This window comes from Perna viridis, chromosome 10, assembly GCF_037379345.1.
Source record: "Perna viridis isolate PV_CMFRI_1.1 ecotype Kerala chromosome 10, ASM3737934v1, whole genome shotgun sequence".
NCBI classification, from domain to species: Eukaryota; Metazoa; Mollusca; class Bivalvia; order Mytilida; family Mytilidae; genus Perna; species Perna viridis.
Window position 1 is genome coordinate 37,204,906 of NC_142454.1, and position 17,623 is coordinate 37,222,528.

General features: G+C 33.4%; 2 protein-coding genes across 2 annotated transcripts; both read left to right on the top strand.

The window, feature by feature from the left end:
* The first annotated feature begins 199 nt into the window (after positions 1-199).
* LOC148605651 (uncharacterized) lies at positions 200-6,813 on the top strand. The gene is made up of 8 exons (XM_088548359.1): positions 200-254; positions 491-799; positions 2,936-3,217; positions 3,471-3,749; positions 4,154-4,519; positions 5,056-5,190; positions 5,693-5,726; positions 6,069-6,813. The coding sequence occupies exons 1-8, from the start codon at positions 203-205 to the stop codon at positions 6,391-6,393; spliced, it is 1,782 nt and encodes a 593-aa protein (XP_088404485.1). The 5' UTR covers positions 200-202; the 3' UTR covers positions 6,394-6,813.
* Positions 6,814-8,339: 1,526 nt separating this feature from the next.
* LOC148605652 (uncharacterized) lies at positions 8,340-15,919 on the top strand. Its single transcript, XM_088548351.1, has 4 exons — positions 8,340-8,411; positions 12,398-13,416; positions 13,602-13,680; positions 14,048-15,919. The coding sequence occupies exons 2-4, from the start codon at positions 12,424-12,426 to the stop codon at positions 15,691-15,693; spliced, it is 2,718 nt and encodes a 905-aa protein (XP_088404477.1). The 5' UTR covers positions 8,340-8,411; positions 12,398-12,423; the 3' UTR covers positions 15,694-15,919.
* Positions 15,920-17,623: the final 1,704 nt, after the last annotated feature.

The window sequence follows — 17,623 nt, forward strand, 5'->3', positions numbered from 1 at the left end:
AAAGGGTTTAAGGAAGAGTACCATCATGTTGTTCACAGGAAATTCATTAACAAATCATATTTCAAAAACTTGTATTTTATTATACTTTAGAACAATGCTTAAACAAGGAAACATTCTCAAAATGTGGAACTAAAAATACATATAAATGCAAAATTGCGGATATCCACTTAATTGAAACTCATCAACGAAAGGGTATTGAAAAATGGCAATGTTGTTTATTCTTTTGTTGATAACAAAATGGCTACATAGTTTTGGTAGGTACTATACTAGCAATGTTATTCTTTCGTTTTGCTGATCACGATGTGGCAACAAAGTTTTGGTATGTACAAACCTACCAATATTAGTAATTAATAAATACGTTCAATTATTTTGTAAGATGCAAGTATTTAACTATATTAAGAAATGTTTAAGAAGGGACGGTTTAGTTTGTTTTCTTGATTTGTAATATTTATTTATCATAGCCATCTTTTTCCCTTCCATTTTCAATCAGCATCAACAGGAAATGTTGCAAATGTGTATACACGCAGTGGTGGTGATGCTTTCTTCATCTGTCCCTTCCATGCAATGGCAGAACCACTTGTTTGGAGAGGACCTATCAACTTTACAATTTACAGCATTAACGATACCATTAACAGGATGGTCCGGTCTAGAAATAGGATTAATATTAAAGGGAACAACTCAGTTGGTGAATATAATTTGTTTATTTGGAACGTTACTGAAAATGATCTTGGTATCTACAGGTGTGAAACAGCGATCAACGGACACAGGATGCACCAGGAATTTTCTCTCTATACAGCAGGTAACTGAAAACAGCGCAGTTAGTTGCAGTGTAATATTTTGATCTTGAATTAATATATGTACAGTACTTGTATGAGGGTAAACTTTCGGTTTTAAGTTATATGGGGATTGAGAATGGAAAGATAGGACATGTGGTCTGAAAGGGGACAGGCGCGTAGCTGAGGCCAAATTGAAGTGTAAGCAAAATTACGGCAGGGGGTCTGGGGCGGCCGCTTAAGGCCCCCAGTAGGTCCAGGGGGCGAAGCCCCCTCCCCGAAGCTCCGCGGAGATAGCATTTTAGAGCATCATTTATGCCTCTCCTGGATGTATTTAAAAAAAAATGGCAAAATTAAGTGAAGGCGCCTGGGCTTCCATATAGGTTGTCCATGCATACACCAGTCAGTTGACAAATTTTGTTTTCAAAACATGTTCATATCACAAGTGCATCCTTTCCCAACTTTGAATGTTGGTTTTTGACTTCAGCACCATAGTATGGATTTATTAAGTTACCAACCGCACGTTATGCATGTACAGTACTTGTTTGGGGGTAAAATTTTAGTTTTAAGGTATATGGGGGATTGAGAATGGAGAGATAGGAAATGGGATCTGAAAGGGGGATTCCGTATAGGCGGAAGGGCAAATCATTTTAAAATAGGTGATTGTAAAACATGTATTAAATTAAGAATAAAATAATAATTGAAACCGTGAAAATTTTATCAAATTGATTATCTAATAATATGAAAACGAAAAATGCATTGTAAATTAACATGTTTCAGTATGTGAAAGTTGAATGTTGCAAGTTATTGCAAGTTATCTAATTTCGGCATCATAACAAAATCAGTTAATATCTTGCAATAAGTTCCAATTCCACGAACTATAGCACTTTTTACTTATTGGAATGGTCGACCGCTTGATCTACGTCATCTGTCATGGCGGAAATTCCAGCGACCATCACTTTATCACGTCACAAGTTACAGGAGAACAACATAAGAAACGCCACATCTCTTTTGGTCAATTAGACAATGTGACATAATCTCAAAACAACCAATCACAAGGACGATTTATTGTTTATCTTTTCTTTATCTTTTTTAGTCCATGGTGTAAAATCGAGACATCCAAGCAGTAGATAAAACGACAGTCAAAGAGAATCTATGAATAAATGGGAAAAGGGGAATTTTTCTAGGGGAATGCAGAATGAGAGATTGTATATGATTTGAATTGAAATTTCATATCACAGTGGAGCTATATTAAGTCTATAATACAAATAATGTATGACGCCACAATGATATTACTGATTTAAAAGTATTAAATCAAAATTTATGCAAGACATATCAATTTTTTGTCCCTATGGAATGAAGGTCACAGACAAATTAATCTAATCTCATCCTTTGTTTCTTGTTACTATATGAAAGAGTATTCAAGGGAATCAAGATTCTAGCGGAAATCAAATTTAAATACATTACCGGCGCACCTGGTCCATGCTCCCAGTTTTTAGGGGAGTCCGAGTTGCTCATTTTCTTTTGTTACTTTGTATGTATGATTTTAGTTACTTTATGTTCTTTGTTGTGTATATCTGTTTTCCATGTCTGGTCTTAGTCCCTGGATTACATTCTTTCGATTACCGCTTTAACCTTGGTTCCCTTGATTACTCTTTTCAGAGATCAGTTGAAAGGGAAACACCAAACTATTCGACAAATGCGATGAACTCTTGTTCGGTAAATTTGCCTTTACTCACTGGAACCATTTCTTCAGCACTATGGTATGGATTTATGAAATTACAACAAACACGTTATATTTGTTGTACCATGCTAGTTTTCTTACTATAATCCTCCTTAAACATGATTATGATGAAACAGAAAATTTTTGTGCTCCTAATCATGAATTCATGGGTGATTTCGGTATTTCTGTCTGCTCTTGAGAACCAAATTCTTCATCGTTTCAAAGTTGTCCTTTTCTTTTTCGTCCATCGCGGACGTGACATATTATGTGCAACCCGGAAAGTATTTCTAGAAATGCAAAAGACGCTTAACCTATCAGCTGGTCTTGGCCATGTTCCAAGTGGTAAGTTTTTTTTCGGGTATCTCGTTTAATTTTGTTTGTTCGTACGTTTAATTTTGGTTTATACCACCAACTTGAACTACTTATATTTTATATTTAGAAAAACCTACTATTATTGAACAGCCAAACCATGTTGAATACGAAGCAGGATTAGGTAGCATCGTTAACATATCATTCAAAGTGTTGAGTTATGAAACCCCAAGTGTTGCTTGGAAAGACACCGAAGCGGGCAAACTTGGAATATGGGAAATCCGTAAAATTGGGGAGGAAAAATATCTACTTACATCAACTTTAATGCCCTATGCTAAAAGTGATTACCGACAATATGGAGTCAGAGTAAGAAACTCAATGGGAAGTGTTGATTTAACTTTAAAACTTACAAGTAAGTAGGAGGGTAATACTCTACTTTATTCATAAGCTGCGGCCAAAAATGACCAGTGACAAAGCTTCAATAGTAATACGTTGCTAGGTTTCTTCCTACAATTGCCACAATTACTTTTTACTTTTCTTTATGAAATGAAAGATGCATCTTTCATCAATAATCACTGTAAGTTTTTTTTATTTTTCGATAGGTTAATAAAATGTAAATTGATGCCTTATGAATGTAGGAGGTAGCATTAGTTTTTGTTTTACAGATTTTCTTGTTATGGTAACTCCAAAATATACGTCATGTAACACGTCAGCAGATGTTCAAATACTTTGTTCTTCAACAACCAACTCTTCAGCGTTATCAACTACTTGGAAACATATCAGAAATGGTGTCATCATTCGCGAGTACGTTGACCGTATCATTCAAAAGAACTTATCTATCTTACGATTGCGTTATTGCGATTTTAAAGACACTGGTCAGTACGTATGTGAATGGGAGCACTCCGGAACGATTTACAATGCATCGACATACGTAAGGGTTCTAGGTGAGTCTTAATTTGCTCTGCGATTTAAATTTGCAAACTGCGGTAAACCATGTAATTTCTTATAACCTGTTCAAAACTTCCTTGAAAGTTTGTATTGCGTATATCAGCTAAGATTGAAGAAATGGCCTTTTTTGTTTCCTTTCAATAATTCCATAATTTTATTCAATGACAAAATATTTGCCAAATCCTTGTATTGAATATTTCAGTAGTACAGGATTTTCATTAAAATTGTAGAAACAAATACCAAAGACACAAAATCCAAAAACCACACATTTTGACATTTATTCATAGATTTATTGTAACACAGTAATAATATAAATAGGTAATCTATACAATTTGTAATGTGTTTGGTTATTATAATCGTGTTCCTTTCGTGTCAAATGGTGATTTTGAATAATCTGCAGGTCATCCGATATTGACATCAAAAGAAATAAGGAAAAGCCACCAGATGACTACGTTAAAAGTATTTTTCTATTCTGAAACCCGAAATGTATCGGTTACTTGGATGTACATGGACATGCCAATACTTAAAGATTGGCAAAACAAAGTATCATTAATTGAATCAGAAGTTGAAATGGACACATATAGCAAGACAGTTGTTGTGAGCGGTTTCATGGCATCTTTATGGATACCGTCGTACAACAAGAATTTGAGAGTAAAACAATTTAGTTGTCAGATATATAATGAGTATGGATACATTGATACTTCTTTTGAAAACAGCGATATTCTCGCTGAAATATCTGAGATATCTACTGTTGCCTTTAATGAAGGTATGAAAGGGATATATAAGCATCAAATTGATTTGAGTAACTGCTTAAGAAGACTTTTAATCTTAAACATCTATTTATTTTTTATTTATTTATAAGTTTGACCGTTTATATGTTTTAGTTTAGAAAGTTATTTTTCTTCTTAATCCAATAGCGAATTTGTTTCGAATCTGTCGGTATTTCTGATATTTGTTTATCAACTACGAAGCAAATGCAGCGATAAGATGTACTGGTTTATTTATTAATTGTTGCACTATCTGTGTTCTAAGATGGATATCTCAATCCCAAAAACAAAGTTATCAAAATAATCATGCAAAACAGGATGATTTAATTTTACCATCTGTATCCATTCCTATATTTACCTGCTTTCCTCAGTTATTGCTTAAAAATCGATTTTCGTTTATAATTCTTAATTCGCATTATTTGTTGAACCCTGCTTTTATGGTTATTTGTATTTGTTAGATTTCTATACTTGATAACCGATCATTTAATTGATATTAAGGTCATGGCTACAAAAATGTAGTGATTGTCTGTTTTAGATACTACAGTTAAAACTGATGGTCAAACGCAACGAAATATTTCATATTTAGTTATGTATGTAACTGTTGGAGCTGTTGTTTTTGTGCTAGTAGTGGCAAGTGTTATATATGTACATACCAAACGTCATTGTTGTAGTAAGTAACAATACATATATCAAACGATATGCTCACGCAAGTTTTAAATTGTGTTTCGTATGTATGTAGTAGCTTTCCTATGCATTATTTAAACACAATTCATTCTGAACCTAAAACGTCAGTTTATTGCAAATTTATATCTGGAAAGCTACGCATCAATATGTTCAAAAGATTCCTTTTGAAAAACGTGGTTTAACGTCAGACGATTGCTAAAATGTTGCTTTGCAACTTCCTTGAAGAGTGTGTTTTCTTCAAATAGAACTGAATTTTCAAAGACTAGCAACTCATTATAGTAATCAATATGTCTTGGGTTATCGTTCGTGCGATGTCAAATGGCACATTTCTGAGGTACCCATCGTAAAACGACTAGGTATTACCTTATCACAGATTTTTTTCTGGAGTCAAGAGTAACGTTAACACGTTGACTCAAAATCACATTTGTACATTAGCATATATATTAGAGGCATACATAATAAAGGACTATGTTTCATTATTATTTTAGAGACAAGAGGAGTAATCTCAATCGAAGCACCAAGGTATTTATAACAACTTTTTGACAAATTCGTAAAATCAGATTTTTATCTTATTGTATTGTTTAATATTCATGTTCAAGTTTTAATTATTTAAATAAGATAAGCGTACATTATTAAATCTAAGTACCATGCATTCCTTATTCTAAAACAAAATGGAACAGAGGGCAGATTTAGCTTTGATGTTATGGTTCTAGGATTATAAGTTTTTTGTTATTGGTATTTATTTTATTGTTTTAGTTTTGCCTATTGGCACACTAGAAATATCGTAATGAATATTGATAATTAACCATTATTTTAATTTTAAGCATTAGACTAAGCAAGCTTTTGTGTCCTTTTTTTGTCCAGTGGAGAATCAAACCTGCAACACGACGTTAACAACGAACTAATTAACGAACGTCAGCATTTATATGAGGAAGTTGAGAGTATCCATAGTCAAGTTTCTGTGATTAGTAACTACGAGTCCCTGAAAAGTTCAACAAGCTCCTCTAACATGACATCTGTTAAGGAGCCTACAAACGTATTTGTACGTCCTACATTATATGGCGAGCTTCAGAGAGATGAAAGAAATGATGATGGATATGAAATGTTCCAGGATACCAGAAATCCAACTGTCGTTGAAATGAATGACCTCGAAACGCCTTCTGCTTACTTTGATGTTTTACCGGATTGATCTAAACAATAAACGATGAAAGTCCAATTAGTGCATTGAGCTTTGGCTTTGTTTTGTTTATATTTAACTTTTTGACAACGCTAAACTCTTGGATCACAGTACAAAGGACAAGTCTAATAAGTTCATGCATAATGCAATGATTTACTGAATTATTCAAAGTCTAATGTACTTGGTGCATATGCATGATTAAAAAATATGCCATTCATATCTGATTTGTTCGTAGTGACCTTTTTAATACAACAATTGAAAGGACCTTTAAATGTTTGGTTCTAACATCTTGTTTTTTTACAGCAAATGATGACATATTCAAAGCTGTCAAAGAGGGTCTGAAGTCCTACAAAAACACTTGTTACACTCGTAGTGGTATTAATTCAATATGGATCCTGAAAAAGTCGAAAGATCTTTTGGAGACAATCAGTTCAAGACTATTATTAGAATTTAATAGCATTAAACCTATGATTTTTCAAAACTGTATTTTTCTATTCCCCATACTCAGCTGCAATCCCGACTTTATACATGGTTGTTTTTTCCAAAAAAAGATGGTACACATAGATACAAATATATAGTTCTTAGTAGAGATTCCTCATACTTTGTAAGAAATAATTCCAAATCTTCTTCCAAATATACAGAAGAAGATGTTTACAAAATGCTTGAATTTCTAAACGACAACATATTTGTCCAGTGTGGTGGACGCGTTTTTCAACAAACGGTCGGAATTCCAATGGGAACAAATTGTGCTCCTCTACTTCATGCCCTATTATGAGGCTGACTTTATAACTGATCTGATCGGAAAGAAAGAATATGGTTCAGCTAGATCCTTTAATCTCAGTTTCTGCTACATAGATGACGTATTATCTTTAAACAATTCTAATTGTGCGGATTTGATACATCTACCCCAAAGAACTTGGGTTGAAGGATACTACAGACACTGTGAAGTCAGCCTCAAATCTTGACCTACACTTAGCAATCGATGGTAAAGGAAAATTATAGACCAAACTTTACCACAAACGTGATGACTTTTCATTCAAAATTGTCAACTTTCCTTCCATCTGTGGCAATGTCCCTACAGCACTTGCGGATGGAGTGTTCATATCACAACTCATACGTTATGCCAGAGCTTGCCGGAACTACACAGACTTTTGTATCGCGCTAGAATTCTAATAATTAGGGTTGTGGAACAGGGTTATGTTGCTACAATATTGAAGTCATCACTACAGAATTTCTGGTCGTCATTATGAACTTGTGGAACAATACGGTTTATCCATCTGCGCCATGAAAACTGATCAGTTCAATGTGTCATAGTTTTCCTTTCCTCTAAGCAGAGGACGCTTACCCTACCGGTGCACCTGGTCCATGCTCCCAGCTTTTATCGAAGTCCGAGTTGCTTATTTAATTTTGTCACTGTCTTTGTATTATCTTGGTTTTGGTCTTTGTCCCCGGATTACATTTTGATTTTCGCTATAACCTTGGTTCCCTTGATTACTCTTTCATATACTAGTATTTTGTGAGCATGTGCGATCACATCCCCATACCTCTTTATTTATTCCGATTTAAAGGCGACGTATTCTTTCCGATTAAAATAAACTTAAAAAATAAATAGGGTTACTTGACCCAAGTACGAATATATATATATAGATATTAAATACAAAATCCCATAAAATGGCAAACTTGCAAACTTCATCATTAAAAAAATAGAAACAATTCATTGAAAAAAACTCGATTGAACCCCATACATGCTTCCACTATCCCACACCAATATATTCATCAGTTTTATTCCTTTTTTGTCGTTAAAGTACATGCCCTTCGGTTTACATAATTTATGTCAATAGCTCAAGTTCTTTTTACCTGAGAATTATATACATAACGATTACACATAAAAGATTTTGCCAAAGCATGATTACGATATTTAAATAGAATAACCTATGTCCTATTCGTGTATTTTAAATCGGAATGTTGTGTAATATCACGTGATAATTGCGTGCGTTTTTACTTTGCTATATATTGTACACACGTAAAAGGTAAGAAGTATTTACATTTTAACTGAACTGAATTTTTTTTTAAAATTAGCTAAAATCGTCCATGAAATGCAAAATGTGTTTCTTAAAGATTCTAGATCAATTAATCAAACTCAAGGTCAGCCTTTGGTTCACTGTGTACTAAATAATCATATATGTGTTAATAGCTAACCTTGAAAGAAATTATAGTAAACCATACTGATGAATTTCGTCGTAGATATACAAAAACAATTGATAATATATACATTCAAAATAAAGCAAAAGTAAAAAAAAAAATGTATGAATGTTCGTCTTATTTTTACTTGAATCGATGATGAATAGGGATAAGTAGGTAGACATTTTTGTTGGATTTGGTTCGTTTACACTCATAAATATAATTCCATAATTTGTTTGTGTTGCCTTTTCAAACCCCTTAAAATCTAATTAAATATTTTTATTCCTTTATAGTGTGTGCCACGGTCTTTGTTTTATTAGTGTCCACTAACGTATTGTTCATTATGTTAATAAAATTGCCCTTATGGGAAATATCCTGGTTAACGTAATCTAACAATCGTAGATCGATATAGCCATTTCTCTTCTTCCTTCTCATGTTTTTGTCTGTATTTGCCTTATGCTTGGATGCTAGTTTTAAGATTATTTGCATAGTTTTCTTATACCATATTTTAATTTTAACCCAAGGAATATTATATCTCGGCATAAAACACTTGTCAGCTGAAAATGTTAAAGTAACAATGATGCGGTAAGAAGGCTAACAGTAGTACAGTGACTACCGGACTTAAAAAAAATCTTTAAATTGACGGGAAATCCCATTATTTTCATAAATGAATAAAAAGATAAATAGATAAATTACTACGAAGTTATCATGAGAAAAAAAAAACTTGAAAATCAGGAAGAGAAGTATAGTAACTGAAGGATATCCCTTTCAGACGCAGCTTGATCTTGAAAAGGTATTTTGTAAAGATAAAGAGGATGTAATTGCTGTGTAAATTGATGCAGCAAAGATCTCAATTGCTTGTTGGTTGACTTTGTCGGTAATTCTACGCTTTTATTTTTTATCATTATAATCATTTGTTTAAAAGCTTAGATCGTACATTTTAGAAATGAAGGATATAATTTAAGATGTTGTGTGATTTGAAACAGCTTACGTGCATCTGAAGGCTTCGATTGAAAGTCGAGAATAACTATTCAAAAGGTCAAATATCACAAGATTGAGAACGCACAATTATTTTTTAAAGCAGCTCTTGATCTGCCGCAAAATAGGTTGAACAAATTTTTTTTTCATTCATACAAGAGAGAAGTAATCAAGGAAACGATCCTTCTAACAGAAATCAAAAGAATACAATCCAGGGATAAAGACTAGACAAGAAATACAGAAACACACACAACAAAGAACCTGATATAACCAAAATACGTATAAATAAACAAACATACATGTGCAACTCGGCCTCCACTTAAGTATAAGTAAACACCTGGTACAACCGTAGGATACGCGTCCCTGCTTTTCTAGCAACAACTGTTGAATTGTTCGTAAAAAAGTTAGGTCCTGGTGGGCAAAAGAGGAAAGGAAAACTATGATACTGTGAACAAATCGAAAAGAAAGTTGACAAATAAGAAATAAACAATAATGCGTTGCTTACGGTTTGATCAATATGTTTGCTTTCCATCTATCTCTAAGTGTATGTCAAGGTATGAAGCTGACTTCACAGTGTCTGCAGTATCCTTTATCTGTATATAGCAAAAACTGAGATCAAAAAAGCTTGCAAAATTTGAATTCAAAAATTGCAGATGCTAGTAATGAATGTTTGACATAATTCATTACCGCTGCTTTGGGAAACAGCAGTAACCGTTTTAAATCTTTGTTATGGCTACAATATCGAAAGTTTAATAATGCGGACTTGTTTATGCATCACTTAGTCATGTATTACTTTCATACAGTATACAGTCAGTGATGCCATATTGATAGTGTATCCGATTTTGTCAATTTATAAGCTAAATATAACCCAACATGATCGAGACCTCTATAATAGCTTTCTACGATCACTCTCACCAACAAATAATAAGCAGATTCTGAAATATTGATTTAAAAATTATTTGCGTACAAAATCACTGTAAAGAGATACTGATATAAAGAGGATTAATACTTTGCGTTTCGATTTGGAAAATACTATAAACTGAAGTTTCTTAATCATGTTGTATAGTTAAGGCAGAAAATGAAACACCACGCAGTTTTCGGCACATTTCAAACTTTGGTTTTTTTTTTTTAATTCATCAATTCCATATCACAAATGCATCCTTTCTCAAGGTTTTTTTTTTCCAACGCAGTTGTTATAGTTTCGCTTTTTACCCTCTGACCTGAAAGACGCTCTTCCATGGAAACGTAAGTCACCTGATCGCAAAACTTAGTGACGTTCGAAAAATCTGTATCCTAAATTGAAATTGCGTGCCATGTGCTATTTCCTGAATGGTATGTAGGAAATTGTAACTAAAACGAACAAAATTTACTGCATTGGCTATCTTTTTTTAATATAATACTTGTTTTGGTTAACTGCAACGATCAAAGAGAAATACATTACAGAAAGCATTGAAATTAAAAGGAGGAGATAGCTCTTTATTTGAGCAAAATTTGGTTGCCTTGTAAGGATATTTAAAAATCATTTTCTGAGCCATCCATTACTGATTTTAAAAAAATGATATATTACTGTTAACCGTATGATTTTTCATTACATTTGGAGCAGAAAAAGTAGTGGGAAAATTATGTAGTGTCACCCATAAAATCGTATTTGCCCCTTTTTACACGGGCAGCCTCTGAAACCGGTTATAAATGAGGTCAGTTTCCATTATAACATACATCACTCTACGCCACAAAACCGACAACGACAGGGAAAAGGGAAATCATTATATTACACAAAACACATACACTCCATGATATTTAAGAAAAATGTATGTCAAACAAACTTGATATATACAATGTAAACTAGAACAAAATATACTTTGTTGAATCAAAGGTTAATAGGGTTATATCATTGGTATAAATTCTACAAAGTTATAAAGTGGCTGTGTTACATTTATTACAGAATCAGAGCTTTGTTAAAGGAATGTTTTGTTACAATTCATTGAAAAATAATGAAAGTCAAGAGGACTTTTTAAAATGTTTGTAAGCGTTTTTTTCTTATAATTCCTTCACAGCAAAGATATGGAAATTCATTAACCGGCCTAGTACCTTTCTGCCATGTAAATTGTGCATTTGTATCATCTGGTGTGATGCAAGAAGTTTGTCTTAATCTTGTTTACATCGATCACAAAAGTCGTTTATTTAAAATTTAAAACATCCACTGTAACAATGTAATGGTAGTGGGCAATTACAGGAATTTAAATCTTGCATATCACATTAAAATTATATATAATGAATATGCGTACCAAAATATTTTTACTAGTTAACCAAAAAAAAAAAAAAAAAATAATAGGCAGATATACAAAAATAGTTTATGATTCTGAGAGTGAGTTATATGACAATATATGGACAAGTTTGTGGCGCAGCTTAGTTCCATTTAATTTTCAGGGGTGTAATCGAACGGTCCATACACGTAGCAATTTGACCCGAAGTATCATGTGCTATTTTCTTTATCATACTTTTAAAATGTAGTTTACTCGGAATCGTCCGTGCGAAAGAAACGATAAAAACATACACAACGTTGTAAATTGTGGCGCCACGTTCTTAATTTGAAACAGAGGTGGTCCATATTTTTTTAAACCAGTCTATATAATTTTTTAGAAATAAAACAATAAAAATAAATAAAAATTTATAATATAATGTATGAGAGTTTGCTACTACATACCTTTCAGTATTTTTTTGTTGTTTAAAGTTTAACGCGTCCTTTAATATCTTATATGTGCATGTTGAACACAGGTATGGGAAGATTGTATAGTGATTATCTGATTTATTGAATTTGAATCCTTTAAAGGCCTTTGTGAATATTTTTATTTGACAGGGGCAACTCTGGTATCAACATAAATAATGGAGGAAAAAGAAAGGGAAAATTACATAAGAATCGTAATGCTACTTGTACGTAGGGGCAAAGATGCTCTTGTGTCGTTGTTTTCAATGCATCTAGCGGAATTAAACTGCACTTTCGAAGATTTTCTGGAGAAATGGCAACATGACATATATCATATGTATAATAATACAACCAATTGTTGCCAATGCCATGTGGAGTATGAACTTCCTCAATATAACGAGTTAACGTCGGCGCAGCTGCAATCCATCTTTGATCAATCTGCTAGACTACCGACGCATGTAAGTGACACTCCATATAAAACATGTTGTAGGCCTGTCCTTCAAAAAGTATTGCTGGAAAATCTCGATGTCATGTTTATCAAAACACTTTTAATTCGATTCTGTGACAAACTTTTCTGGAAATGCACCCTTCATGAAGACCATCCTCTGGAGAATTTTTTAAATGAGAACAAGCATACTATACACCATTTATGGAGAGGTTCATTAGTCTGTTGCTCCTGTGAACCGGGGTACAAAATCCCCTGTACAGAAACCTTAATTAATGAATATCAATGGAGATTTCTCTTCAGTGAGCCCGGACAACCTTGTAGTCTTCATGAAGGAAAAGATGTAGATTTTCAAACTTTCTGTACAACGAAGGCAAACAATCATATTATTGTTGATGAATTGGATGAAAATTTGAGCAAAATACTGCTTTCGTATTGTTGCATCATTCATAAATCTGTCGACAAAATTGAGACGTTTCTTAAGAACATCACATTCAAAAATAAAGGTATGCTTAGTGAAGCCGATTTTCAAAGATATTGCAAAGAAATTGAAGAATGCTTAGATACCATTTATGGCTATCTTAGCATACCACAGGAGCAAAATATGCGAACATTTACTGATCTGCATGGCAAAGAACTTTTGCCGGAGGAAAAAGGAGAATACAAATATAATGATGAAATTATACAAATAGAGACTATACTGAATTCCATTCGTTCAACGGAGAAGGTAAGTTAACATATTGTTAATTTAGGTATTTATTTAAGCATCCATGCTACAATAATTTAGTTAAACGTTCCAGATATTTAAGTTTCGAAAAACCGAAATATCATGCTCATTTTTGTAATAATTTGAATGGTGTCGCTTTTTATATAATTTTATTTATTTATTTATTTGTTTTTGCTTGTTTGTAGGATTACACAGTTGTTAGCTCTGATAAAGAACGATTCGCCTTAAGCAGACAACAACGATCACTAACTAAACAAAAAATAGGTATTATTGAAATTCATTAAAAATCAAATATTTAGACTTACTACAAGTGTCTCATCAGTAAAATATTTTTTAAAACACTTCATAGCATTCCCTTTAAATATTTGTTCACTATCCATATGCAATCAAATATGTAACGGTGTTAATTGGTACATTGTATAAATACAATAGCCAAATTCTCTTTAAAAAATATAACCGGATATTGTGATTAAATTATAGGTTTTTATGAATTCCGGATTTTTATAAATGGATATGGTAAAAAATGAGATCAGTACGATTAAGAAGAAAATGCACATTTCAGGCTTATGAATAAATATTTTTGTAAAAAAAATGCATTTTGATACTGATTGAATCATTTCTGTCTTTTCAGTGGACACAGAGATTCTGGAGAAAATCATGTGTGAAGTGTGCGAGAAAGAAAGTACGGTATATTTCTGTAGTGATTGCAGAAAATCACTCTGCGAGACATGCAAAAACTTTCATGATTCATTAGTTTCACCCGAAACACACAAACTTTCAAGATTTCAAAAACATAGCTTGCCCATTATTAAACAGACATGTGCTCATCATTGTAAAGAATATAACATGTATTGTAGGACTCATAATGTTCCGTTTTGCGACCAATGCCCACATAAAGGTTGCACAATTACATCCTTGAAGAAATGTATTGTCGGGGTAAAAGATTCGCCAAGATTCTTCCACATAAGTTCCCTTAATGATGATCTTATACAAATTTTTGAATCCACAATTAAAGAAGTTCAGTCCGAAATGGAATCGATTCAAATGAAGAAGGAATCAATTGTAAGAGAAATAGACGATAGCGTTGAGCAGATAAAAACTGTAATGAGCGAAGTAAAAAGGGAGTGTTTGACAGATATAGACATACACAGCAATAAAATTACTTCTTCGTGTCAAGCATTAGTAACATGTAAAAAAGAAGTCGAACAATGCAAAACGGACTTATCTTTGCTTAAAACGGAAGTGTCTGATTTAAATGTGTTTCTGGGACTATTTCCAATTGAAGAATCGTTAAAAACATGTCAAAGCAGATTGATTGGACACATTGACGAAAATAAGCTATCAGCTGTTGAACCATCATGGAAAGTTACGGTTGGCAAAATGAAATCAGCGTTTTTTAATATTGGCATGAAGAGTATAACAATGCCATCAAAAGTTAACAAGTTGTTGCGTCCATCTGAAACAATAGAAATTGATGAGATTTATCTAGAAAAACGGTTTGAGCTTCCTGTTCCCAAAAAAGCGAAAAAAGCAACCATAGAGGGGTGCGCAATTCTACCGAATAACGAAGTCTGGTTGACAGATTCAAGGAACAATAGAGTTTCGATATGGAAAATCCCCGAGAAAGATGGGAAGGAAAAAAAACTTCTATACCAACCGTACGATATTTCACCAATCGGTGAAAACCAAGTAGCAATATCAGCCCCTAACAAAAATTCCATATTTTTATACAACGCTGAAACTCGTCAAGAAAATGACAAATTCACTTTCGACAACCCAGAGGGAAAATTCGGTGCCATATCTTACAGTAAGGAGAGAATTATTGTAAGACTGGAAGACTTCGGCTTCTATGTTATAAGCTCTGAGGGAAAAGTATTACAAAGACTTCCTAAAACAGGGTCACACTTTCCATTTGTGACCAGTTTCAAGGATAAGTTTTATTTTACTCAGTGGGTCAATAAAAAGGTGTATTGTTGTGAAATAACCGGTCAAACCATTTGGGATTTTGATGCAAAAAATATCTTAGATCCTCCTAACGGGTTGTCCGCCGATGAAAACGGAAATATATTTATCACTGGAACGCATTCTGGTAATGTTATAATTGTCTCCCCTTCTGGTGACGGGCACCGTGAAATACTTAGCAAAAAAGACAATCCAATTTCAAACCCTAGAGCTATTGCATATAATGCCTTTACTAAACGTCTATTGATTACAGACGAATCAGGCCATTTTGTCGTTTATGCCGTTAAAAGAAGAGAGGTATATAAAAGAAAATAGTATTCAATGACAATGACCGGGGGAAATATGGGTGCCTTTTATGTAAAAAGTAACTGGTTCAACATATCGTAGGGTTTTATTACTACTTTATAAACTGTATTAATCTGCCCTCTAGCCTTTTTATTTTAATGACTTAATTTATGAAATCATTTTAGATGGCAGGAATTTGTGAATAAATACAATTGAGCAAGAGTATAATTCCAATAAATCAACTGTTGTCTTTAAACAGTCATAAGTTCGGGTATTTCATGCATCTCAACTACCCTAAAAAGAACACTACACACACTATCAAGTCAGGCTAAAATATTTACCTACTCTAAGAGATCGATCAAAAAGGAAAACACATGACAAACTATACCACAAACGCGATGACTTCTCGTTTCGTATTGTCAAAGAGTAATCAAGGAAACCAAGATTTGAGTAATAATCAAATGAATGTAATCCAGGGACAAAGACCAGACTTGGAAAGCAGAAAAATACAACGAAGAACATAAAACAACCAAAATAATACATAAAAAGTAACAAAAGTAATAACTTTCCCTTTATCTATGGCAACATTGCTTCAGGACCTTTGTATGGTATGGAGTTTCCTTATCAGTACTGCGCTATACTTCTTACTTTAGGTTTCAGAAACCGCGATATGTTGCTTCAAGATTCACTACAAACTTTTTATGGTTGTAATCGAGCTTGTTGATTGTTATGAGGTATTCATCTGCTCCATAAGAACAAATTTGTGAAGCGTGTCCTCTGGCGTTTACCACGGAGCTGACATTTTGAGGGTAATTCGGCAGGTGTTTCTATCTCTATTATCTTAAATTTATTATATGCAATATATAAGTCAAACATCTATGACAACTATGGCAACACCGACTGTACAAAGTCCAGCGCCCTAGACCACACGGCCAGCTAGGCTATGAAAATAGCGTTCGCTGGCCGGGCCATTCGTCTTCGTAGGATTTATCTAGGGTCGTTACTTTGACAGTTCATCTAGGTGATAGGATAGAGGATCAAATTAATGATGCATGTCACAACAAATCAATATCATACAAACGTCGCAGAATTTGACGACTCTATCCCCTACACTGCTCCATCGGATCAAATGGATACAGGGAAGATAATGTAAACGTATAGAAAGATCTGAAAAATTCCCAACGATGTTAGAACTGTCAAATTTGCTATGCAAATTTTTGATCTTTCCCTACGCGGGACTCAAACTCGTACCGCTGTGACATCTATGGCAACACCGCCTGCACACAATCCAGCGCCCTAGATCACTCGGCCAGCTAGGCTATATTAAAATATATAGTAGAATTGACTTATTCTACTTCATCTCATTAGGACATAGGGCAGCTACAGTTTCTTTCTATACTTTCATGTCCATTGCTGTTCGTTTTGTTTCTTTCCAGGTCTGATCAATTTTATTATTATTTTCGCCCTCTACGCCATTTTTTGTCCCGCTTTTTTAAGTACTTAATATAGGTGGTTCGGTTAGGGCAAAATTTGGCCTCAAATACGAAGTCTAAATGATGAAAATTTTATATTGTATCTCCAGCTCTTTAATGTGTGTATAGTGGAATTGTTTGGTTGATTGTTATAATTTGAACCTATACTGACATATATGCCCTTCAAACTTGGCTGAGATTAGATTCTGTTAAAAAGGCCGGAAAACACTATTTTATGCAGTTTTTCACTTTTTTAAAAATTGCCACATGGGTATTGGCTCTCGTGCTTCATATATTTTGTGTATAATTGTCAGTTAAAACTCGTGTAAAAATATCTTGACTCAACAGTTTTAATCAAATTTGCAAAAATGCGAAAATTATTAAGCCAAAAGGGTTCCTTACCGAACTTTCTCCTTTATTGATTTTGTTTCAATAAAATATTATTTGTTGATGACTTTTGTTTAAAAATCATTTCCCAGACGATTAGT

Bases quoted from the DNA above. Each gene is read 5' to 3' on its own strand.
- LOC148605651 (XM_088548359.1), top strand. From the start codon at position 203: ATGGCAATGTTGTTTATTCTTTTGTTGATAACAAAATGGCTACATAGT. The intron at 3,750-4,153 runs GTGAGTCTTAAT...AATAATCTGCAG, and splicing joins GACATACGTAAGGGTTCTAG to GTCATCCGATATTGACATCA. The intron at 4,520-5,055 runs GTATGAAAGGGA...TGTCTGTTTTAG, and splicing joins TACTGTTGCCTTTAATGAAG to ATACTACAGTTAAAACTGAT.
- LOC148605652 (XM_088548351.1), top strand. From the start codon at position 12,424: ATGGAGGAAAAAGAAAGGGAAAATTACATAAGAATCGTAATGCTACTT. The intron at 13,417-13,601 runs GTAAGTTAACAT...GCTTGTTTGTAG, and splicing joins CCATTCGTTCAACGGAGAAG to GATTACACAGTTGTTAGCTC. The intron at 13,681-14,047 runs GTATTATTGAAA...CTGTCTTTTCAG, and splicing joins ACTAACTAAACAAAAAATAG to TGGACACAGAGATTCTGGAG.